Below are 26,469 nucleotides of genomic sequence, written 5' to 3'. Positions count from 1 at the left end.
AGAAAAACAAAACAAAAGCATTTTGTCTACAGATTTACACACAAGCAATGTAAAATTTAGTGTAGATTTTGACACTAAACGGGAGATTACAGAAATTAAAGTAGATTAATAATGAACACGGCCAAATTCTAAAACAGCACATGCACAAAATTTATCTAATGACAAAGTGTATAAGAACTGCAAGTCCCAGCAGATATGCCTATTTAAAAGCCTCGGGAAAAACTTATATCAGATGCAAAGATCATTGTTAGCACCTCTCCCAGAGAGCAGCAAGGGGCCTTAAGGCTGCAAATCATGTTTAAGAGGCTGCCAATACCCTCTTAGAAACCAAGCTCAGAAGAACCTCAGATTCTAAGGGTTAGAGGGCAACCCTTAATCTCTCTTATTGTTCTCCTCACTCCAAAAGCTGATCCTAAATCAACTTTTAAGATGGAGATAATATCGTTCACCAGAAAGATCACTATCCTAAAATTGAACAACTTCATTAGCTAAAGTCAACATTCACATTAGAGGGTCATACCAGAGTAAAACCCCAGAGGACAGAAACCATTAACATATCATAAACCCTCAAGAAGTCAGAATTCGTGATATACAGCAAAAGGGTTGTGCTGAAGTTGATGTTTACTTAGCAAAACCTATTTCATAAACAATGAAGTTCAATTGTATAAATAAGGTTATAATGTGGATATATTAAACACTTAGAATAACTTCTCAAGCATTTCAGAGACACCTATTTACATATGGGATAGAAAATGTTTGCTGAATTAATTAGCTAATGAATGAATATAGATAATTAACATACTAATTACAAATCAGTAATGTTTGTTATAACAGATAACTTAAAAATCTCTAAGAGATGAGAGTGTGATTTAAGAAAGAATGAATGATGTATGTTAAATTTACCTCACTTCTGAACTGTTATAGAAATACATTTTTTAAGTTTCAAATTCAGATTTCTCACAGTATCAATCTTCTCACAGTATCAATCTGGGTTTTTATAAGTTCTCATATGGCTCTCACATAGCGTCTAACATAATGTTACCTCTGCTGCTGCTGCTGTTAAGTCACTTCAGTCGTGTCCAACTCTGTGCGATCCCATAGACGGCAGCCCACCAGGCTCCCCCATCCCTGGGATTCTCCAGGCAAGAACACTGGAGTGGGTTGCCATTTCCTTCTCCAATGCTACCTCTGCTAAGTCGCCTCAGTCGTGTCCGACTCTGTGCGACCCCATAGACGGCAGCCCACCAGGTTCCCCCATCCCTGGGATTCTCCAGGCAAGAACACTGAAGTGGGTTGCCATTTCTTTCTCCAATGCATGAAAGTGAAAAGTGAAAGTGAAGTCGCTCAATCATGTCTGACTCCTAGGGACCCCACGGACTGCAGCCCACCAGGCTCCTCCATCCACGGGATTTGCCAGGCAAGAGTACTGGAATGGGGTGTCATTGCCTTCTCCAATGTTTCCTCTAATGAGGAACTAATAATATTTTCTGACAGATAACGCTATTATCCTTTTAAGAAGGATAGAAGTATAAAACTGAGAAAATTACAAATTTAAACAAATAATTTCATAAAGTCTCATAACTGTAGCAGCATAGCCTCTCTGCTAAAGAGCAACACACACACACACAAACACAACTACCCACCTTCAAATACTCCCTTCCTTACACAATGCCATTAAGTGGTAGTAAGTCACTCAGGCACGTTCCTTTCCAAATTAAAAATAAACATAAAAAGTTCAAATATTGCAGTCTTAGCACAACACATATTGATCAGGAAAAACACAGATGTCTCATGGCCTTGGTCAATGAAGTAGACCACCAAAATCCTCTTGCCTAGCAAACATGAATCCAATAGACACAGGGACACAGGATATGAAGTTTTGGTCACTTATACTACTCCTTAGTCAACAGATGAAGGCAGAAGTATTTGGGGCATAATATTTATCCACTGCAGAATTATGTCAGAAAGGATGCTACTAAAGTCTTAAATGTTTATTCACAGAACTCTCTGAAACACAGGCTAGGTGCACTAGTCACTTCAGAAGTCTGTATTTGAGAAACTACAGTTCCAAAGACAAAGTCACCTATGGCACTGGAGACTACTTCACTGAATGCCAGGTAAAGTACTACCTACACTTAGCCTCAGTAACTCATTTTTTTTTATTCTTTTTGGATCATCATAATTCTTGTTCATGACCTCTGAATTTGACCCAAGTGAAAAACACAGCTTAAACAGGGACCAGAGTGGCCCTACATCATCTGAATAAACCATTTCAAACTGTGACACTCCCTATCAAAACGTCAGGTGAAAATACAGCCATCAAAGGTACATAAATAAGCTAAATCAAAGAAGAGAGCAAGTAGAAATGAGTCACTCCCTTCAGCATAATCAATGAGATAAGAACAGCCTCTTACATATATCTGCAGACACCGTAATAACAACTAAAAGAGGTGATCAAGAAAACTTCTTCCTTGCTTAGTTAGCTGACCAGGTACACTTACTTGAGAAAAGTCTCCTCCAGGCTGCCAAGAATGGTGTCTCAGGTGAGGTGGCCAGTGAAAACAATTTGACATTGTTTTGGATAACAATGCTTTCTATCTATATCCAACTACAATCTGCAAAGTTAATTTCTGCATCCCTCTACACTCTGCCTGTTAGCGTGTATATCCTGTACATCTCCAAGCCCCCACCAAAATGTTAGCAAAATGAAAAAGCACTTATCTACAGGAAACTTATGTGGGTTATCATAACAACACTGAGTACATTTAATTAATCACACTTCCTTTGATATAAATGACCATCTATGGTCACAGAGTGAACAGTGAATTAAATGAATACCAACAACACAGCAAGCAGAACAAACCCCAAATTATTTTTGTACTACAAAAAGTACGGATTTAAATGCAAATATTTCAGAAAGCCAGACAAATTAACTTCATTTGTGAAATCAAAAAGTTAGAGATTTTAAAGCTCAAATTACCCTAATACACAGTTCTTTTCATACTGTATTTCATTTTCAAAATACAAAATATTTTAAGTCATACTGTATAATTAAATAATAAGCAAAGAGTTTACTTACTTCTAGATACCCTCACAAGTTCTGATACATTGAAGACTCCAGATTTTACAAAACTATCCTCAAGGTATCCTGAAAATAAACATCAAGAAGAAAGAGATCAACATAAGCAGGAAGCAAATAAATGATTTAACACTAGAATTCACTCAAGTGTTTCAAAACAAAGGTTAGACTAAAAACCAAGTATGCTTACAACAAAGACACATAAAAACAAAATGCTTATGAAATGCAAACTGAGTCTTTTAAAACAAAAGTTTACAGTTTAGAAGCTAAATAATCTCTCAGAAAGAAATTTTAACTTTCCAAGTGTACAAGGCAATTGGTATGGTTTTATTTGCCACGGCTCATGCATAGGGAATGAAGGTTTAGGGGCCCTTGGCCAGTAGCACCTGGTAGACTAAAGTCCAATCATTTAAAAAAAAAGAAAGAAAGAAAAAGGAAAACCACAACCACAATTAGCACCTTGTTGGAATTACTTCAAAGATCTCTGGAAACCACTGTTCTTTAACAAATCCTTCCCTGAGTAAAGAAAAGTGAGTTGCTGTCACCAGCCCTCCCACCTTTGTTCCTGTCCTGAATCACACAAAAGCAGAACTGGTACACAGAGCAAATACTTCACACGGACCTATTTCCGTGCACCTTTAATATACCTCACACAATTTCACTGCTTTCTCACCCTGCTGCCACTCCCTGGTACTCCATTTCAAAAACAGGATCCTTTTTTCTGGCAAACAGTGGTGAGGCCAGACCTCCAGGAATGCCTCCTGACCCTTCAGGGACCTCCACTGGTCAGGAGCCAGAGTCAAACGGATTCCTGGCTGGCCTAGCTCTGCCCAGGACTGGAAATGGAACTCTCACCGATTGCCGTGTCCCCAGGTTCTAGCCAATGAGAAGGAAGTTTAATGGTGGTGAGGAGGGGATGAACACCTCAGGTAGATGGAATACGGCTACTCATTCCATCTACCTGCTGCCCCAGGGAGAGAATAAGTGTGAAAATCCTCAGTATTCAAATGCTTCCAGGAAAAAACTCTAAATTCCAAGAAATGGCAATTTGATCCAATGCTGCAGAACACTTTGGGGCTGACTGAGAGGTTGATTTAGCGTAGGAAAGACAGGCACGAGTGGTTTAGCAACATGGTCCACTCACGTCAAAGAGCTGGGCTTTGACTCCTGACTACACTGTGCCACCATGGCATCCTGGAATAATTAATCATGATAATAATGAACTTATAGAAATTTATAATAATAATTGTCCTGGAACATTAGACTCTTTGTGCCTCAGAGTTTCCATTCATATATTAAAGATAATATCAATAAAATTAGCTACCTTACAGAGTTATGCATAAGTGAGATAAAACTATAAAATGCAGAGTAGGCACAGATTAAACACCACCAATAAATTAGGACTGGCTCATGGAGGCAACAATCATGCACACACTGAAATATTCACACTGAATTCCAGTCTCAAGATAACTATAAATAATCATTTAGAAACTTTACCAGAATGAGAGTCACCACCCTACTTTTTAACCATACATAGCATGAAAAGACAGAAAATCATTTACTTAGTACATATACATCACTGTTGGGAATAAACAGAGGAGCTGTGTACGTCTGAAGGCTGTTTGAACACTGTTTTATATCCATCCATTCACCTTCTTTAGAAAAAGAATAAAAGAATGAGAAGAAATTATGAGATCTCAGCTGGTGATAAAACTCAGGTCTCATATTAAATCATTACTTTAAAAAAGATATACATTTTTAAGAGGATAAGAACTAAATGTCCCCACTTAATGCAGCTCTATTTTAAGAAACGCCTACTTCTTGAGCAATTAATTTTCTGTCAGGGTGAATTCATTTCAGTGATTATTGAGAAACTTTCAGATAGATACCATTGTACAAAGTGCTAAAAGCCATTGAGACACAAAAGGACATCAACTCCCGCTCTGTAGTTGGAGACAAAGACAGTTTTAATTTCTGACAGGTTATTATTATTGTTTTTGTTGCTCTAAAGTATAATAGCTTACACTGTACTTCATGTATAGTAAACATTTTACATATGACAAGTACATTAAATATAGAGACTTTACTTATCATGATGACAGCCCGTGTGCTTAACCAATCAGACAAGGTTATTCGCTCTGTAAAGGCCCACCCTCATGTCATTCTCACACAGCTGCCTCTGATCAGAAGGCCCTCTATCCACACTCAACTCTCAGCCTTCCGTGTCCAGCTCAGCCACTGCCCGCTCCATAAACTGCTTCTCCACCCTCCTCTCCCAACCCCTATGCCAACTAAAATTGATCTCTTTTTCTATATTCACATAGCACCTGGTTTGTACTTACTTTACATCACTTTGTACCTTCAAGTTTTCCAAGATAACTGTTTTCAAGTCTTGTGTTTTTTCTTATTTGGGGGAGTGACTGGGTTTTGTCCATCTGCTTCTCCCCTAACAACTAAGTCAGAGCCCACATATAAGGCAATGGCACCCCACTCCAGTACTCTTGCCTGGAAAATATCATGGGTGGAGAAGCCTGGTAGGCTGCAGTCCATGGGGTCGCTAAGAGTTGGACACGACTGAGCGACTTCACTTTGACTTTTCACTCTCATGCATTGCAGAAGGAAATGGCAACCCACTCCAGTGTTGTTGCCTGGAGAATCCCAGGGACGGGGGAGCCTGGTGGGCCGCCGTCTGTGGGGTCGCACAGAGTCGGACACGACTGAAGTGACTTAGCAGCAGCAGCATACACTAACCAGTAAACGCTTGCAGAAAAAAACTGTAAAATTCAACTTTTTGAAACATGGTCACAAATGCATACCTTAATAATTTTATAACAATGAAGATAAAGATAGCTTAAGACTGAAGGATAATTTTACTGATTCTTGTTATTCCCTGGAATTTGTTTGCCTAGGAGTTTATTTATGTTATTGGGCAGGATGGGAAAGTGTAATGATTACAGGCAGATTATATCTCTAACTTTGTTGTGTAACTAATGTACAACTTTAGGCATTTAGTATAAAATAACTACCAAGGCACTAGGAGTGTTCAAACAGCTCACAGATATTTGCAAATTGACAAAAGAGTAAATAAATGGTAAATATTTCAATTTATATAAATTATTCCATGTGTACCCGAATGCTGGGAAAGATTGAGGGCAGGAGAAGAACAGAGTGACAGATTACGAGATGGTTGGATGGCATCACTGACTCAAGGGACATGAATCTAAGCAAACTCTGGGAGATAGTGAAGGACAGGGAAGCCCAGGGTGCTGCAATCTATGCGGTCACAAAGAGGCAGATACAACTTAGTGACTGAACAATACAGGCTAACATTTCAATATATAGATATTATCTGAAGTTCATTTCCTTATTACTCCAGAGTAGTCAGGACTCTATTTGCTTCTTAGTTATGCTCTGCTGCTGCTGCTAAGTCGCTTCAGTCGTGTCTGACTCTGTGCGACCCCAAAGACGGCAGCCCACCAGGCTCCGCCATCCCTGGGATTCTCCAGGCAAGAACACTGGAGTGGGTTGCCATTTCCTTCTCCAATGCATGAAAGTGAAAAGTGAAAGTGAAGCCGCTGCAGTCATATTCATTAAGATGGAGTGATGTGTGGTCCATTAGGAACCAAATCCTAAGGCAGCAGATAGCCACCTCAAGGTAATCCTACCAGGAGGAAGACAGTAAGACAGTCATACACAGACAGACATGATGACTATCACATGGAAAAGGGAAGGCAAATCAGAATGTTGCAGGATGCTTCTCCACTCCCTACCCCCAATTCCCTGAGTTCCAAGGAATTTGGATCTACAAGGAAAACTGAAAGAGCTATTTTACTAAAACAGTGAAAGGCATTAGAAGTATGTCCAAACTGCTTTGGCACCCACAAGCAAAAATGCAACATCATAGGTCCCACTGGGCTCCACTCCTGCATGGGGCATAGCAAGATAACAATGACCTTATGTGGGGCAGGGAGGGGGGTTGGTGGGAATCAGCCAACTGGAAGCCTAGGAGAGACACCTGAAGCAGACAGCTGCCCCCTTCATGCATCTCTGCATGCAGCACAGCCTTGACAGTGGACAGGCATTACCCAAGATGAGGCAGCCTAAAGAAAAGAAACAGTGGATGATATGGTACTTGGACAGCTAATTGTGCTTGCTCACAAGCATATAAGAGATAGTACTTAAGGACTCTGGCAAAATAACTGGAGAGGATCACGCAGTGGGTCATGAGCCCTGCTATACAGTATAGAAGGTAAGACTCAGCAAAACGCAGGTTCTTGCTGTTAACACAACCCCATCTGTAACCTCCAGGCTGTAGGGGCCTTCTAAAAACATGGTTTGCATGTGTAACATAGACCACTGTGAATCTAGAATAGCTGCCAGAAAGGCCAAAGATCTTAAAGCAATTTGGAGACATTCATTTAGCAAACTTCCTTTATCTACCAAAGGAAATATGAGCATCTCTGAGACAGAGCAGCTGCTTAATGGTTACAGAGCAATATTACACAACAGCTTATGCCAGGAAGCAAAGAACAACTTAGCATTTATGTGATGCTGTATTTACACTACATGTATGCTTTTTAAAAAATAAAATTGAGTAGGAAATAAAGACCTTTGCAAACTGAAAATTCTCAAAGGCAATATCAAATTATATTATTTTACACTTTTTATTTTTCTCTAACAAAAGCAACAATAAATCACTACTCAGAAGTTAATATAGTGTTTAACCTCCTTTACAAACAATAACAGACTGACACAATGGCATATCTAACTGCTAATATCTCAAATTATAATCAGCACCATTTAAATGTTAAACAACATTCACACAGAAAATCCAAAGGAAGACTGATAATGGCTCATTTTTATGGTCTACTGTGTTCTATTCTTGAAATTAAAAAAAAAAAAACCACAGAAAGCAGTTATTAAATTCATGAAAGCTGTCTTCGAGTATTTGAAGGACTGTTAATGTAGATGGTGGATTAGACTTATTCTGCATAGTCCAGGAACTGTTTTTTTGGCTCAGTAAACAGATTTGTCACCCAATAAGAAAAGTCCTAGAAAGGAATGTGAAACCTTGCAAAGGTAATAATAACCAAGACACGCCAAGCTACAAAAATCTTAGAAAGCGTAAGTCCATGCCAAGTTTGCAGTTATCCTCAAGTTATTACCATTTTACAGATGAGGAAACTAGTACCTAAACATAGGGGGTTTCCCAGTGGCTATCAAGATCCCGCCCCTGCTACTGCATTTAAGAATTCTCATTATGGATAGGAAACTGGATAGGAGTGTCTCAAACCCACTGAAACACTTAGATTCCACTTTTTCTTACATGGCTGTTTTCCTATTAGTTTCCTTGCGTTGTTCATTTGGAAAAAGAAGAGGACGCTGGATATCTCACAGGCATGCTCCAGCTGTGGGATTCCAATTGTTCACTTCCTTCAACTGAGTGTAAAGATGCCTAAATCCTTTTGCTAATGGATGCAAAGGGCAAGAACACTAGATTATTTCTTACTAACTCTTTGCTGATCTTCCTAAAACTTCAGCTACGAAACCTAACAGACTGGTCATTTTCTAAGACAGGGCTCTCTTCAGTTTCCTAACTGGTCTGAACCGTCCGTGGTTAAGGATGGAAACTATGATTATAAAATAGATACACTAATTATTGCAAAGACAATGATTCTCTGCACAGAGACTGAACCTCAGCCTACAGCTAAGGATAACATTTTAGTACTAATTTAGAATGAAGTTTGTGCTTCAATATGAAATGTAAATCCCTGATGGTTATTTACATGATCTGGCAGAGAGCTTTACTGACTTTAACACACTCTGATAGTACTACATTAACATATTTTTTTATGTTTGTTTAGTTTTTCCTTCCAGTCCATTAAAATTTTCCTTCATATATAATATATAAACATGTATTTTCATAAAATTGATATCAAATTTAAATAAATGCATATTCTGACTTTTTCTAATTAACATTATATCTTTTCCTTTAGATTAAACAGCATGATTTCAATGCCTGTATCCTATTATACTGCATGGCTGTATCATACTTTATTTGACCACTCTCCCATTGTTTGGCATTTTAGGTTATTTCCCATTTAAAAAAATATTATAAACAGCACTGCCATTAACATCCTTGTACACAAATCTTTGTCAGCAATTCTTGTGATTTTCTTAGGCTGGAGTTCCCAGAAGTGGAATTACTGGGTCAAAGGACATAAACTCTTTTAAAGCTCTTGGTAAAAACTGTCAAGCTACTTTCCATAAAGGTTTTTGCCAATTTATATTCCCTCGGGCAGATCATGAGTGTTTCATGTCACCTCCCTGTTGCCAGAATTACATATTAGTCATATTAATGGGATTTGTTTTTAATTGTGGATAGTTGATAGAGAGATTAATCTATAATTTTCATTAATGCTATAATTTTCACTATTATAATAAGGTAGGATTTTTTCAGAGACATACTCATTTCTTTGAAGAGAACATTCAAATACATGTAAATAATAAGAGTGCTACCAGGAATATTTACTCATAATATTAACAAGAATACTTTCAGAGTTTCACAGTTAATAATCATTTGGCTATTCATTGATGATTGATTCCTTTCTCAGCATTTGACATATTCACTTATTTCTAGTTTTCTCAGAGTTTTTTAAACTTTTCTGATCAGAATAGTTATTATTATTAAATGCCTTTTTGGTCTTGTAGAGATTATCCTTTTTATCCCTTACAGCATTTCTTATTGTTACATATTACTGAATTCTTATATTATCTTTGTTGGTTCATGGTACATACCTCTTTTAATTTACTGTTGAACTGGTTTATTGACAGTTTCTTCCAAATTCCCTGTATTTTGGTGGGATACTTCTGTGGGAATTTTTGTATTTTATTTTCTAAGCTTTTATATCAGGGTTATATGTGTGCTTCATAAAACGGATTGGATGAGTCACTATCATTTATGAAAATAAAATACAAAAAGTTGAAAGTCTAGAAAATCTCACTGGTAAAAAATCACCTTCCCAGAATCTGTTTCAGCGAAGATTCTTAGACAACTATTAGTCTTTCAAGAAATTTATTCCTATTGTCTGGCCTTGAAACAGTATTATTACAAATTATTAAAGAAAATCAATTTTTGCAGGTTTTAAAATTTCTTAGCACATATACTTTATGGTTAACTAAGTGGACTATGTTTATTTTTACTGTATTGACATTATAGTAAAATAAATATTACATATTGTTATAATATACTATAATTAATATAATTATATTAAATTACATTAAACTATACTAATAAATTAACTCTGTCACTTACTATGTAAACTTAAGGAAAGCTAAGCAATTGTTCTATGCCCCCTGTTTCTCTTCTTTAAAATACAGAAGTACCACTACATAAGTCAATATGTATTATTTTAAGTCAGGCTGTATTATTATTTTCAAATAATAACAAAGGAGGTATTTAATTCTAAGAGTAGGGAAAGGGAAGGTAGAATTGTACAGTGAGGAAACAAAATGTAATAGGAGCTAATCAAGACAGCCAAAATAAGGATATAAGATGTGAAAATAAATGATTAGTATAAAGTAAAATAGGAAGAATAAAATCAGGTATATCAATCATTACAACAAGATTGAACTGAATTATCCAACAGAGAGCATTAGATTAACTAAAGCAAACAAAATCTAGCTATTTTTAAGGAACATACTTAAAATGAGAATAAGAACAAAACGTTGAAAATAAAATAGTAGGCAGAGAATTTTGGCAAATTAAAAAAAAAAAATCAGTGTCAATTAGCAATGGTTAAGATGCAATTTAAGGTGAATTACAATAAACAGGATAAATAACATTATTAATGAAGTACATAATTAATGAGTAAGATAAATCACATATCTCACATTCACCAAAAATATTCTGGAAAATGAATAAAATGAAAGCCAATAAAATACAAGAAACTTGATAAAAATATAGTGAGAATTCAGAATACATCTCTCTTAGATGTGAACACGACTGTTAGATAAAGACTCACTTTCTATCATTCAAATACAACTTATACTTTTTTGGTATATCCACAGACATTTTATAAAAATTGATCATGTCCTTTACCAAAAAGAAAACATTAACAAATTCTTAAAAGCAGAGAATTTTTTCTGGCCATCAGGCCATTATGTCTCATCTTTGGTAAATACAAGTAAAAGCGAAAAAAAAAGTGACCATATCTTCTAACCACATGAAAATTAAGAAAATAAGTAATGAATCAAACAGAAAATCAAAAGAAAAACTGTCAACTATCTAGGAAGCAATGAAGAAAGAAAGACAAAAAAAAAAGGAAAATTATTCACCATAGAAAAACAACAGAACAATCCAAGAAAAATTAAAAAGGGAATTAAAGACAAAAGCTGAAATTAATAATATGGAAAAAAGAGGAATATTTAAAGCAAAAAAGGAAATAAGATTCTCTAAAAAGTCAAGCAAAACAAAAAAATTATTTACAAGCTTCAAGTACAAGAATAGAAGGGAGACATAACCATAGAAACCAAATTCATTAAAAGAATTATGAGAGATTAAAACGTAACTTATTGACTTTGAAACTTAAATGGGCAATTATTTACGAAACTAGAAGTAACCAAAATTCAGCAAAGTGGAACCTGAACAAAACAATTTGTACAGTGGTTCCCAAAATTCGCTGATCATTTGAAGCCCATAGGGTTCTTGAAAAACAATTTATGCTGGTTTCCACTCCCAGCTATTCTGATTTAATTGGTATGGATGTGTCCCAGACATGCAGATGTTCTAAAAGTTCCCCAGGTGATTTCAATGTGCAACAAAATTTAGGGACCACCATGCTAGTCTCTTGTTATTCAAATTGTGATTCCAGAACCAAATGCATTGGCATAACCTGAGAGCTTATTAGAAATGCAGAAGCTCAGGTTCCACTGAGATGCTTAGAATCTTAATGAGCTCACGTGCACTCTAAAATGTGAAGATCCTAGGACAACATAAATAAGTATTTTAAAAACCACTTTTAAAAATGGCATCAGGTACAGACGGGTGCACAGCTAGATTTGAGCTATCCTTTACCTTGCCTTCAAATCTCAATGCTATTTACCCTCTCCCAGGCTGTAGAGACTGAGAAGGCAATGGCACCCCACTCCAGTACTCTTGCCTGGAAAATCCCATGGACGGAGGAGCCTTGTGGGCTGCAGTCCATGGGGTTGCTAAGAGTCGGACACGACTGAGCGACTTCACTTTCACTTTTCACTTTCATGCATTGGAGAAGGAAATGGCAACCCACTCCAGTGTTCTTGCCTGGAGAATCCCAGGGATGGGGGAGCCTGGTGGGCTGCCATCTATGGGGTCGCACAGAGCCAGACATGACTGAAGCGACTTAGCAGCAGCAGCAGGCTGTAGAGAATGATGACAAGCTACCTTATGAAGAAGGCTCTCTCATAACCCTTCATTAGGACAGCAAAGTTTAAATAACTAAACTTTCAATGTCCCTTATCAAAACAAAGCAAGCAAACAACCAACCAAAAATCATGCAAACATAAATGCCTGTTATGCATTTATGCAAACATAAGTTGCAGTTAAATGCAACTTTGAGAATCCTAGATAAAACTGAATGCATTCAATTCATATATTTAAATTGAATATAATACTGTTATCAAAAGAATGATACACTATATTATCATTAGAGTTTATTTCAGAAATGAGGGTAGTTCACTGTCAGGAAATTTATCCATATAATAGAGAAAAAAATTAAAAAACAAGCAAACGACAACAAAGAACAACACATGATTATGTCAATTGAGGCTGAGAATGTATTTGACTCCACGAAGAGAAGAAAGCTTCCCTGATAACAAATCTAAGCAGAAAAAGAGATGAAAGCAAACAATAGAGACTCTTCAGCAAAAGCCAAAATAAATTATCCTGAAAGGACAAAATCAGTCTGCCATTCTTAGTTATCCAACCTCCTCAAATTTCTTCCTCTTTTCAGTCCTTAAAAATGTAGTCTGTAATAAACCAGTAACAAAAAGGCAAATATTGTATGATTTCACTTAGGTGAGGTGTCTAGAGCAGAAAAACTCCTAGAAACAAAGAAGAATGGGGGAAGAGAGAAGAGAGAGTTGTTATTTAATGGGTACAGAGCTTCAGTTTTGCAAGATGAAGAAGTTCTAGGGACCGGCTGTCCAACAAAATGAATAAACTTTACACTACTGAAATTTACCTTTAAAATGGTAATTTTTATGTTATATGTATTTTATAACAATTAAAAAATAAACATGATCTGCAATTTGAGACCCAGATAATTGTTATTGTTATTGACATTCAAGAACTGCATTTTACATAGGAAATTATGTCTATAATCTTATTTACAATACTTGGCTTGCATGCTAAGTTGCTTTAGTCGTGTCCAACTCTTTGCAACCCTATAGACTGTAGCCTGCCAGGCTCCTCTGTCCATTACTTAGACATAAATTTCTATTTATTATTTTCATTATTAGTCTATTGGGCTTCCCTGGTGGCTCAGATGGTAAAGAATCCACCTGCGATTCTTTAGTTACAGGAGTTACAGGATATTTATAACTATCAGTATATATCTATGGATTTTCTCTTACTAATTTTTTTTTCTTTTTTGGTGCATCACTTTGTCAACTGCAACAAGTTTTCAAGCAAAATTTTTACAAAGAAAATGAGGGACTATTTTTTGAGACAACAAATAATAAAGACTATATTTATATCACCTTTGACTAGAAATAAAACTCCTCAAACATTAAAAGAAATTCAGGTAACTGTTTTTCTCTAATCTCTATAAGATTCTCCTTTTCACTTATGAAATACAAAAACTGCAACAGCATAATATTTAGATATTATTACTATTGGCTGGGAATATCAGCCCCCTTAATTGGCATATTTAGATCATTTTTAGCTCATAAAAGTTCTCTTCATTCGTCCTTGATTCTATTTCTTTCCTAAAATTTCTGATTTCTTAACAAGAAAGCCTAAATTAATGTTTGATTTTCTATTCTTTCATTATAAACCTTTTTTCCCAATTTTAACCTCTCTGCTCTTTTCCTTTGCTTTTGGAACAAACATCTCAAGTTTGTCCTCTGTATCAGTGATTATTTACACAATATCAGCTAGCTTTTTTATTTTTCCAATCCAGACTTTAACTGTATGAAACCAGTTTTAGTTTTCCTGCTAATTTTTCTTAACTCACATGATGTTCTGTTCATTGAAGCTCTTCTTTCATCTGTTTTTCTTTCCTCTTACATTTTATGTAAGCCCCTTTTCTAAGAAAATAAGATGTTTCTCTGAAATTTTCTTCTAGTTCTTCATTTTTAAAGATATGTTCTTCTGGATCTTAATGATAGACCCTTTCCCTTGTTCTTCAGTATTTGCTCCAAGGACATGGTTGTTTACTTTTTACTTACAGGGTACTCAAATTTAGGGTTGTGCTTCAAAAAAAGCATTCAGTTTTTAGATTGAGATGGAGGGCTGTAGCATTAACATAACTGGATGTGGATTCTTTTGTTATCATTTACTAGCTGGATAAATTTGATTAAATTACTTAATATAAATAAGGAATAATAATGATAATAATGATGATAATAATACAACAGTGGCTACCATTTATTGTTATTTGCCAGGCCCTGGCACTTTATTTTTTTTCACTTATTTATTTTTTTGAGTACTTATGACCTTTATTTTTATTTTTTTTAATTTTATTTTATTTTTAAACTTTACAATATTGTATTAGTTTTGCCAAATATCGAAATGAATCCACCACAGGTATACCTGTGTTCCCCATCCTGAACCCTCCTCCCTCCTCCCTCCCCATACCCTCCCTCTGGGTCGTCCCAGTGCACCAGCCCCAAGCATCTAGTATCCTGCATCGAACCTGGACTGGCGACTCGTTTCATACATGATATTATACATGTTTCAATGCCATTCTCTCAAATTTAAGTATTTATTCGGAGTCATTAATTAAAAAAAAAAAAAAAAAGTGCCAGGCCCTGGCACTTTAAACTCATTTCAGTTCAATTTTCAGGCTTTTTTTTTTTTTTTTTAATTAATGACTCTGAATAAATACTTTAATTCTCTACTCCCCACCCCCCCACCTCCAGTTCTCATTTGTGAAATGGGAATAATGATAGTAATGCTGAACTCAGAGATTTGAAGTGACTATTAAATAAGAAAGTATATATGAAGTGTTTAATGTTTAATACCGGAGAAGGCAATAGCAACCCACTCCCATACTCTTGCTTGGAAAATCCCATGGATGGAGGGGCCTAGTAGGCTGCAATCCATGGGGTCGCTAGGAGTCGGACACGACACGACTGAGCGACTTCACTTTCACGCATTGGAGAAGGAAATGGCAACCCACTCCAGTATTCTTTCCTGGAGAATCCCAGGAACGGGGAGCCTGGTGGGCTGCCGTCTAAGGGGTTGCACAGAGTCGGATACGACTGAAGCAACTTAGCAGCAGCAGCAGCAGGGTTTAATACACAATTATTTGTAATGGCAGTAGTAGTATGAGAAACCGTAGAATTTCCACATCTAATCAATTTCTAGTGACTGCTGGTCCTTCATCTAATGAACCTTTACTATAAAGCAGAGGGCCGTTCTCACCCCACTCTAGATATGGAAGATCCTACCCAGTAGTACATGAAAACCCTCACTTTCTCTAATGCATGGTTCTGGAAGGACAGATGGGAACAAGTTTACAAAGGGCCTTCTCTGTTGTATTAAGGAGTTAGACTCTAGCACAGAGTGGATAATTTTTGAAGGATTCCTGTTAGGAAAAGTAATCAGACTGCGAGATGCTTTCCTATACTCTTCACTCCCTTTCTATACCTCATTTCTTAACCCTGTTGTTCTCTGGGTTTATAGTCTTTTAAGTTGATATAGAAAAAATGCTCTGAACCTATGGGATGGTAATGCAATAGAATCAAACTTAAATGTCTGCAATTTCTCAAGGAATCAAACTTCTATCTTTCATGAATTAAAAGATATGAAAAACTTCACTTTTTAGGTTCAAACTACGCTAGTCATGTAGTTATAGGATAAGCCTCTAACCTTCTGTCCTCCAGCCTCAGTTTTTGTGTGCTTAGAAAAAACTGTTCAAGGCTTTATATATCCTCATGGAAGTTTTAGTGAATTGTGGGATAATCTGAATGAGAAATTAAGCCAGAAAGGTAGACTTTATGTTGGATAGCTAATGATCATTATTTTGCTATATGCCTATAAAGACCTAGCGTGAAGTTTCACTGCTGCTGCTGCTAAGTCACTTCAGTCTTGTCCGACTCTGTGCGACCCCATAGATGGCAGCCCACCAGGCTCCCCCATCCCCAGGATTCTCCAGGCAAGAATACTGGAGTGGGTTGCCATTTCCTTCTCCAATGCATGAAAGTGAAAAGTGAGAGTGAAGTCGCTCAGTCGTCCGACCCCATGGACTGCAGCCCACCACTACTCTCAGTCAAAATTATAGCAGGCTTTTTTTTTGTTGTTTGAATTTGATAAGTTGATTCTGTTTACATGAAAATTTAGAGGCTGCTGCTGCTAAGTCGCTTCAGTCGTGTCCAACTCTGTGCAACCCCATAGGCAAAGGCCCACCAGGCTTCCCCGTCCCTGGGATTCTCCAGGCAAGAACACTGGAGTGGGTTGCCATTCCCTTCTCCAATGCATGAAAGTGAAAAGTGAAAGGGAAATCGCTCAGTTATGTCTGACTCTTAGCGACCCCATGGACTGCAGCCTACCAGGCTCCTCCATCCATGGGGTTTTCCAGGCAAAAGTACCGGAGTGTGGTGCCACTGCCTTCTCCGGAGGACATAAAGATAATTTTAAAATCTTATTATAAATTTACAGAAATCAAGAAAACATTTGGTATTGGCAAAAGATAGACAAATCAATGAGATAGAGCAGAAACACACACATAAATACATGGCTTTGTATATTTGATAAGTATTTATTCTCTTCATTTTTATATACATAGATATATATTTATATAATAGGTAGATATGCAATTTATTATATGTGAATTATACCTTCAGATCAGATCAGGTCAGTCACTCAGTCGTGTCTGACTCTTTGCGACCCCATGAATTGCAGCACGCCAGGCCTCCCTGTCCATCACCAACTCCCGGAGTTCACTCAGACTCACATCCATCAAGTTGGTGATGCCATCCAGCCATCTCATCCTCTGTCATCCCCTTCTCCTCCTGCCCCCAATCCCTCCCATCATCAGGGTCTTTTCCAATGAGTCAACTCTTCGCATGAGGTGGCCAAAGTACTGGAGTTTCAGCTTTAGCATCATTCCTTCCAAAGAAATCCCAAGGCTGATCTCCTTCAGAATGGACTGGTTGGATCTCCTTGCAGTCCAAGGGACTCTCAAGAGTTTTCTCCAACACCACACTTCAAAAGCATCAATTCTTCGGCGCTCAGACTTCTTCACAGTCCAACTCTCACATCTATACATGACCACAGGAAAAACCATAGCCTTGACTAGACAAACCTTTGTTGGCAAAATAATGTCTCTGCTTTTGAATATGCTATCTAGGTTGGTCATAACTTTCCTTCCAAGGAGTAAGCGTCTTTTAATTTCATGGCTGCAGTCACCATCTGCAGTGATTTTGGAGCCCCCAAAAATAAAGTCTGACACTGTTTTCACTGTTTCCCCATCTATTTCCCATGAAGTGGTGGGACCAGATGCCATGATCTTCGTTTTCTGAATGTTGAGCTTTAAGCCAACTTTTTCACTCTCCACTTTCACTTTCATCAAGAGGCTTTTGAGTTCCTCTTCACTTTCTGCCATAAGGGTGGTGTCATCTGCATATCTGAGGTTATTGATATTTCTCCTGGCAAATAAATTACCTCTTTAATCTACAAACAATGGGGTTGAAATTTTTAGAAAGTAATATTTCCAAAGAATCACAAATGAATAAGGAATAGTCAATGTAGTCAGGAAAATTTTTGAAGATAATGACTCCCATTAGTCCTGCAATTTTCACAATTTCTAGAAAGCTACCTTACCTGCTTACACATTCATGATCATATAAACTCTAGGAACATTTTGATATTTATACCAAACAAAAGCATGAAATAGCAAATAGACCTTCTCTACAGTTCATCAGTTTGGGAGAAGAGAAAAACTGGATCCATCTGAGACTGGTATCCTGAATCAGTAATGATATTAGAGCACTACAATTCTCTGTCTGATACATCCCTACGAAATTTACCACCAGATGTGCTACACAAGTTAGGAGTTCAGGACATCTGTCAGTCAGTCAGTCATATCTAGCATGTAGCTTACCTCCAGGGCAGAAGAAGCTCACCATGACTGTCTCTATGAAACACTCTGCTTTTCCTGACTTAGGTCAGATTCTGGGGAATGTAACCTCAAGAACAGGTTAAAATGCATTTAACCTATTGTGGGCCTAAGCCTCTATTGCATAAATCTTGAACACTGCTGAACACTGTCTCTGGCCAGGCACTGCCTTAGATGCTGGGTTGACAAATACAAATACAGTCTTCACTTGAAGGTGTTCAGAATCTACTAAGTGAAAAAGACAAGTACACTGTGATGAAGGCATCATTATTATAAACTGTACCGCTGAGAGTGTCTGGAGAAGTTTCACTGTGAAGCACCAAGGGAGTACAGGCAGAAAAACACTACAAAGACAAAGGAGAGGCACATGGTGAATGCAAAGACTGGGCACAAGGTCGACGTGGGCAATGGAAGGGCGAGCAGAGGACGCACCATCATGGGCTGCATTCGATGCCGTGGAAAGATTAGGTTTAGCCTGGAGTGGGAACCTTTAATACAGACAGGGGAGGAGAAGGAAATAATCAGATGCTCACATTCTGCAGAACACCGGGGCTCATTACAGAATGTATCACAGGGACTAAGACCCAAGGCAAAAATACCAGTCACAGAGATTAAGAAAATTATTTTTAAAATCTAGGTGCTCTAGTTAAAAGGACAGAGTGTCAATATTTTCTAAAATAACACATTAAGATTCAGAACTTACAAAAATATTTTGCCTTCCTCATCTGTTATAAGAGTAACCCCATCAATGATCTGTCCTCGTCTCTCTGCTTCTCTTTCTACATGCTCTCTCAAAAATTGATGGATAGTCCACTGTTCACCAGTCAACACTAGGTAAAGCAATGGGTTATTTCCAGATGTCGACTAGGGACATATTAAATATAAAATAGCAGAATGCTATCTGCTAATATGTCAGCAAATTTGGAAAACTCAGCAGTGGCCACAGGACTGGTAAAGGTCAATCCTCACCTCAATTTCCAAGAAGGGCAATACTAAAGAATGTTCAAACCACCAGACGACTGCACTCGTCTCCCATGCTGGTAAGGATATGCTCAAAGTCCTGCATGCTAGGCTTCAGCATTACATGAACTGAGAACTTACAGATGTCCAAGCTGGGTTTAGAAAAGGCAGAGGAACCAGAGATCAAATTACCAACATTTGCTGGATCACAGAGAAAGCAAGGGAATTCCAGAAAAACATCTACCGTTGTTTCACTATGCTAAAGCCTTTGACTATGCGGATCATAACAAACTGTGGAAAACTCTTAAAGAGATGGAAATACCAGGCCATCTTACCTGTTTCCTATGAAACTTGTATGCAGGTCAAGAAGCAACAGTTAGAAGTTTGTATGGAACCACTGACTGCTTCAGGATTGAGAAAGGAGCATGACAAGGCTGTTTATCATCACCCTGTTTATTTAACTTCCATGCCGAGTATATCATGAGAATTGCTGGGCTGGATGAATTACAAGCTGAAATCAAGACTGCCAGGAGAAACAGCAACAACCTCAGATATACAAATGATACTGCTCTAATGGCAGAAAGCAAAGAGGAATTAAAGAACCTCTTGATGAGGGTGAAGGAGGGGAGTGAAAAAGTCAGCTCAAAACTCAATATTAAAAAAACTAACATCATGGCACCTGGCCCCATCACTTCATGGCAAATAGAAGGGGAAATGGTAGAAGCAGTGACAGGTTTCCTCTTCTTGGGCTCTAAACTCACTGTGGATGGTGACTGCAGCCATGAAACCAGAAGACGTTGGCAGGAAAGCTATGACAAACTTAGTGTGTTTAAAAAAAAACAAAGACATCACTTTGCCAACAAAGGTCCATACAGTCAAGCCTATGATCTTTGTAGTATTCACATACAGTTGTGAGAGCTGGACCATAAAGAAGGCAGAGCGCTGAAGAATTGATGCTTTCGAACTATGGTGCTGGAGAAAACTCTTGAGAATTCCTTTGACAGCAAGGAAATCAAACAAGTCAATCTTAAGGGAAATCAACCCTGAATACTCATTGGAAGGACTGATGCAGAAGCTGAAGCTCCAATACTTTGGTCACCTGATGCAAACAACTGACTCATTGGAAAAGACCCTGATGCTGGAAGAGATTGAAGGCTGAAGGAAAAGTAACAGAGGATGAGATGGTTCAATGGCATCACTGATGCAATGGACATGAACTTGGGCAAACTCCAGGAGACGGTGAGGGACAGGGAAGCCTAGCATGCTGCAGTCCTTGGGGTCGTAAAGAGCTAGACACAACTTGGCGAGTGACCAGTAACGAGCAGAATACTTTATTATGTTCTAATAAAAAGGATCATTTATTCCTTGCTTATTTATTTAGCAAACATTGTTCAGTTTGAAAGAATTCAATTCAGAAAATGACTGCAATCCAAAACACTAAACTTTGAAACTAAAAATCTGCTATACCTACAAAAGTGCCACAAAATAAACAAGGGAGCCAGCACATCATGTCACTCATCACTGGCACGTGCCCATGACCTCTGTACCTCACCAGAGTAAGGGCTCTACTGAGACAGAATGAAGCTCAGAGAAATGCATATCTCATACCATTTGCCATGTGACTTCCTTGTGCCAGACTTCCCTGGGGCCTCTCTTCCTGGATTTCCTGAGATCCCTAACCCGCAGATTACAACACACCCCTCTACCCAAGTCTCTATCACAGCTTTGAGTTTCAGACCTTTTTCTCCTAATGGCTCATAAATACTTTAAAAAGACATAAAAATTGCAGCTTTACTGAGATATGATTCACATACCATTTTAAAGTATACAATTTAGTAGTTTGCAAGTATATTCAGAGTGTATCTATCTAATTCCAAGTCATTTTCATCACCTTAAAAGGAAACACGATACCCATTATCAGTTATGTGACCTCTAAACCCCTGCCTTTATGGATTTGTCTATTCCAGACAGGTCATATCTGTGGAACCTATGATGTATATATTTTAAAATATATATCATATCATTGCTTATTTCATGTCATTAACAAGTGTATGTGATGATTTTAATGATGATAAAATCAAATTTGAAAGTCAAGTAGTTTTTCTGTGTTCTTCCTCCTGAATGCATTGGGGACATGCATGTGCTCAGGTAAGAAGTAGGGGTGAGGAAGGGCTGCATCTATTAGAATCAAGAGTTGGAAATATCTCAGTGCAAACAGGAATGTGTCCCTAATTCTACATAAAAGGAAATGAAAGAGTGCAAGGTCCCTGAAGACCAGCACACAAGTCAAAAGACCCCAAAAGACTAATAACAGCTTTGAAAAACAAAGCCTAATTTTTTTGTTAAATTTGTCAACCACTAATGATATTATGTATTGGGTTGGCCAAAAAGTTTGCTCAAGTTTTTCTGTGACACTGTATGGAAAAGCCCGAATGAATTTTTTGGACAACCCAATAAAAGCCAATAAGAGTCAAATTACCACACAAAAGTATTTGCTTAAGTTACTTGATACCTTGATACTTTTTGATAGTCACAGAAAACGGAATGAGGTTTTAGTTGATTTGCCTAATAACTTGAAAACACATTCTTCAATCTTATGAGGTAGAAACATTAAAATCTAGGGGGGTGACTATGTGTATATACATACATATATACGTATATACATATATACCTATACACATATACACTCACACACACTTAGTATTTTATTCTGCTTGCAATATACAGAACTGATCCCTTTTCCAAGCACGATGCTCTCATATGCAAGTTGGGGTCCCCTGGGTGCCTTTGTATAGGACGATCCATGCAGCGAGCTTAGCTTCTGCACAGTTCAGTGATTTTAACTAGCCTGGAGCAAGTCCACTCTCTCTGTGATACTGAACAATTTCAACTTTCCAGCTGTGAGGAGGAAAATGCTTTGCATTATTAAATTGTAGCCATATGCTGTAAAAGCCGACCTTGTAAATACAGAGAGGGAAAAGAATTTAAATTGAGAGGAAACTTCAGATGCAGGCAGTCACTGTATAATAAAAGCAACCTGAGATACCTGAGTGAAAGGTCCATCACCAAACTGCTAGGGGCAGAAGGCTAAGCCACAACGTAACCTAGGTGAGTCATGAGGGAGACCGCTTTTCACACAGGGACTCTAGCCCTGCCTGTGGGGAACCTAGACACTGGGCAAAGAAAGTGAAACATGCTTTCCAAAATTTGACAAACTGCAACTGATTTAGGTGCAAGGCCTCTTCAAAGTTTTCTGGAAACAGACGCAGTATAAAGTAAGTGCATGCACGCAAGCTAAGTCACTTTAGTCGTGCCCAACTCTTTGCAACCCTATGGACCATAGCCCACCAGGTTCCTCTGTCCATGGGATTCTCCAGGCAAGAATTCTACAGTGGGTTGCCATGTCCTCCTCCAACAGATCTTCCCAACCCAGGAACTGAACCTGCATCTCTTATGGTCTCCTGCACTGGCAACCAGGTTCTTTACCACGAATGCCACTCAGGAAGTACATAAATGAAGTGCCTACATCAATATATTTTCACTTGGACTCTATGTCACCTTATGATGATATTGTTTCATATACCACAAGGTCATTCTATGCAATTATAACGTGAGGAGCTGGGAAAAAACAAAAGCTTGAATAATTAACCACAGCCCAAGAACTAGTGCTTTCTGTCACAGTTTTGTGAAAGGAAAGTAGTTTTTAGGTTTAAATTACAGTTGTGACTGCGTACCAAGTGGGTCTCCGACCTATACAAACAAAGGTAAAGCACATGAACTTCAAAAGAGGGAAGGGAAAACACAACGGAGGCGCTGAGGTCCGGCAGCTGTACTAACCTGGCAATGAAGCCTCTTCCTTCACCAATGCTCTGATCCCACACCTCAGAAACTCAGCTGACATCTCTCCCCAAGCTCATCACTGAGGCACGGCTTACTCAAGAGTTCCCCCCATCATTTCCTTACCACCTGCCCACTGCCCTTTGGCATGGCAGCTACGGCTGTTGAAACTGCCACCAGGGACTCAAGTGTGGTTCTCTCTGTGAATGCCAGGGGACCCAGACTGTCCTGCCAAGTCATCTCAATACAAAGATTTTTCCTTTCTTTCTCTTCATGGCATACTCACCAATACTTAGACCAAGCCTAGTCAAGGCCAAACTGTTCTCATCATTCACAAAGCAATGTACCACAATAAACTGTATTATCCATCAGGGGTAAGGAAAGAGAGGCAAGGACAAAGGTGCCAATAACGCAGTGGAATTACTACTGATTTAAGCTTTTGACCCATGAAAAGAATGAGTTAATTTAATTTGCCAATAACTAATTGGGACCTTGGGCAAATCACTTAACCTCTCCACACTGTTTTTACACATAGAGAATTGGACTAGCCATGGATAAGCACCAACAACCTGCTTTTTGGAGTCATGTTTCCAAGCATGTGTTGAACAAATAAATATACTGAATTATAGTACTAAATTACTCATTTTAAAATGTTAGCAGTTTCAGGGGGGTATAAACAAATTTAGATAAAACATAAAGCAACAATCATAATACAGGTAGAGCAGCCCCACTCTGCCTGGGACAATCCAAGAAGACATATGGAATGGTGCGGACATAAAGGATGAACAAGAATTCCTAGGGTGGATATGGCAGTCCTGGAAGAGAAAGGGCAAACCACGTGGATGAAAGGGAAAGGAAAGGAATCTGATATACTTGCATTTACAGCATTTAAAGTCATGACCTGGAATATGAGTATATAAGGAGCAAATGGATACAGAGAGGATGAGAAAGGATCCTGAGAGAGAACTTAGGGATGAGTCTAGCCAAGGGTGTCTGTGGAGATTCCAGTGGCTCTTGCGGAGATAAAATCTGGCAGAAAAGAAAAGGAATTGAACTTTGGAGCTGTTACCCAGGGGATACAGGGTCCAAAAAGTCCAAAATGTGCAACAAGAAGTTGGGCACTTAAAACATTAGGAGAGAGACCTGTTCCAAAGGCATGTATCTAAGAATAATGAAAGGTGAAGGAACTTAAAAGTCACAGGGGGGATCGAAAACATAGAGAACTAAAGACAGAAATCTGTTAATCAGTAACTAAAAGAAAACATTATGGTTCCTGGATTACCAGGAAAAGGCCCTGTTTTCAAGAGCACAGGCAACAAAAGCAAAAATAAACAAACGAGACTGTATCAAACTAAAAGACTTCTGCACAGCAAAGGAAACAATAGCGAAAAGGCAGCCTACAGAATGAGAGAAAACAATTACAAACCATAGCTCTGACAAAGGGTTAATCTCCAAAATATATAAGGAACTCCTACAGTATAATAGCAAAACAGAACAAAGACTAGGGCTTCCCTGATGGCTCAGACAGTAAAGAATCTGTCTGCAATGAAGGAGACCTGGGCTCAATCCCTGGGTAGGGAAGATCCCCAGAAGGGAATGGCTATGAACTCCAGTATTCTTAACTGAAGAATCCCATCAACAGGTACGGCAGGTATAGTCCACAGGGTCGCAAAAGTGTCAGACACAACTGAACAACTAACTCATACACAGCATAATAGCAAAACAAACAAAAAAAGACAACTAATAACCTGATTTAAAATGGGCTAAGGACTTGAATAGCCTTTTATTCAAAGAAGATATACAAATGCCCAACAGGCATATGAAAAAAGGCTCAATATCACTAACTGTTGTGAATTCCAAATCAAAATCAAAATAAGATCTCACTTCACATTCATCAGGATGGTGGCTCAGATGGTAAAGAATCTGTCTGCAGTGCAGGAGACCTGGGTTCAATCCCTGGGTTGGGAAGATCCCCTGGAGGAAGACATGACAACCCCCTCCAGTATTCTTGCCTGGAGAATCCCATGGACAGAGGAGCCTGGCGGGCTACATTCCATGGGGTTGCAAAGAGTGGGACATGACTGAGCAACTAACCACACACATTGTCAAAAAATAAAAAAATAAAATGATGATAAGTGCAGTGAGAATGTGGAGAAACTGGAATCCTTGCACACTGGTGAATGCGAGTGTGAATGCAAAACGGTACAGCCATTATGAAACACAATATGAGTACTCCTCAAAAAATTCAAAGCAGAATTATCGTATAATCTAGCAATCTTCAAAGAGATACCCACACTCTCATGTTTATAATGGCCAGGATGTGGGAACAACTTAAATGCCCATCAACAGATGAATGGACAAAAATATATGGTATATGCATGGTTAGTCGCTCAGTCATGTCTGACTCTTGAGACCTCATAGACTGTAGACTGCCAGGCTCCTCTGTCCATGGGATTCTCCAGGCAAGAGTCCTGGAATGGGTTGCCATTTCCCTCTCCAAGGGATCTTCCCAATCCAGGAATCAAACCCAGGTCTCCTGCATTGCAGGCAGACTTTTTACCAACTTAGCTACAAGGGAAGTCCATAAGTTATATACATACAGCAAATACTGTTTAACCTTTTTTAAAAAAAGGAAATTTTGCAGTATGCAACAACATGAATGAACGTTGAAGACGTGATGCTAAGTAAAATAAACTAGTCATAGGAAAACACCTACGTGAGGAATCTACAATAGTCAGTGTCACAGAATCAGAGTGGAATGGCGGTTGCTAGGGGCTGGGGCAAAGAGGAAACAGGGAATTACTAATCAACAGGCAAAAAGTTTCAGCTAAGATGAACACACTCTAGAAATGTGTTTTACAATACTGTTTCTAGAACCACTTAAAAATTTCTTAAGAGGGCAGACCGCATGTTAAGTGTTCTTAGTGAACTAAAAGTTTTTAAAAAATTAAACCAAGGGAAAAATTTTTCAGTAGCACTAAGCTAAGTTGCTTCAATCGTGTCCAACTCTGTGTGACCCCAGACACGGCAGCCCACCGGGCTCCTCTGTCCCTGGGATTCTCCAGGCAAGAACACTGGAATGGGTTGCCATTTCCTTCTCCAACGCATGAAAGTGAAAAGTGAAAGGGAAGTCGCTCAGTCGTGTCCAACTCTTCGCAACCCCATGGACTGCAGCCTACCAGGCTCCTCCGTCCATGGGATTTTCCAGGCAAGAGTACTGGAGTGGGGTGCCATCGCCTTCTCTGTTCAGTAGCATATCATCAATTAAAT

At 38.4% G+C, this 26,469-nt stretch overlaps 1 protein-coding gene across 38 annotated transcripts in view; it reads right to left on the bottom strand.

Moving 5' to 3' along the window:
* NFIB (nuclear factor I B) overlaps nucleotides 1–26,469 on the bottom strand; it is a 482,616-nt gene that overhangs the window by 66,680 nt on the left and 389,467 nt on the right. For all 38 annotated transcript variants that reach the window (XR_015169540.1, XR_015169541.1, XR_015169545.1 and 35 more), the window contains one exon: nucleotides 3,080–3,148. Coding sequence is in view for 28 of the 38 variants with exons in the window: in XM_086415079.1 (XP_086271205.1) it covers nucleotides 3,080–3,148 (69 nt within the window). In the remaining 10 variants the exon portion in view is untranslated. The remainder of the gene's footprint in view (nucleotides 1–3,079; nucleotides 3,149–26,469) is intronic.

Source organism: Bos grunniens, chromosome 8 (genome assembly GCF_055505025.1).
Source record: "Bos grunniens cultivar Pamir isolate PY7600 chromosome 8, Bosgru_T2T1.0, whole genome shotgun sequence".
Classification (NCBI taxonomy): domain Eukaryota; kingdom Metazoa; phylum Chordata; class Mammalia; order Artiodactyla; family Bovidae; genus Bos; species Bos grunniens.
Note: the sequence above shows the minus strand (reverse complement) of the source record. Positions and strands in the feature narration are given on the sequence as shown.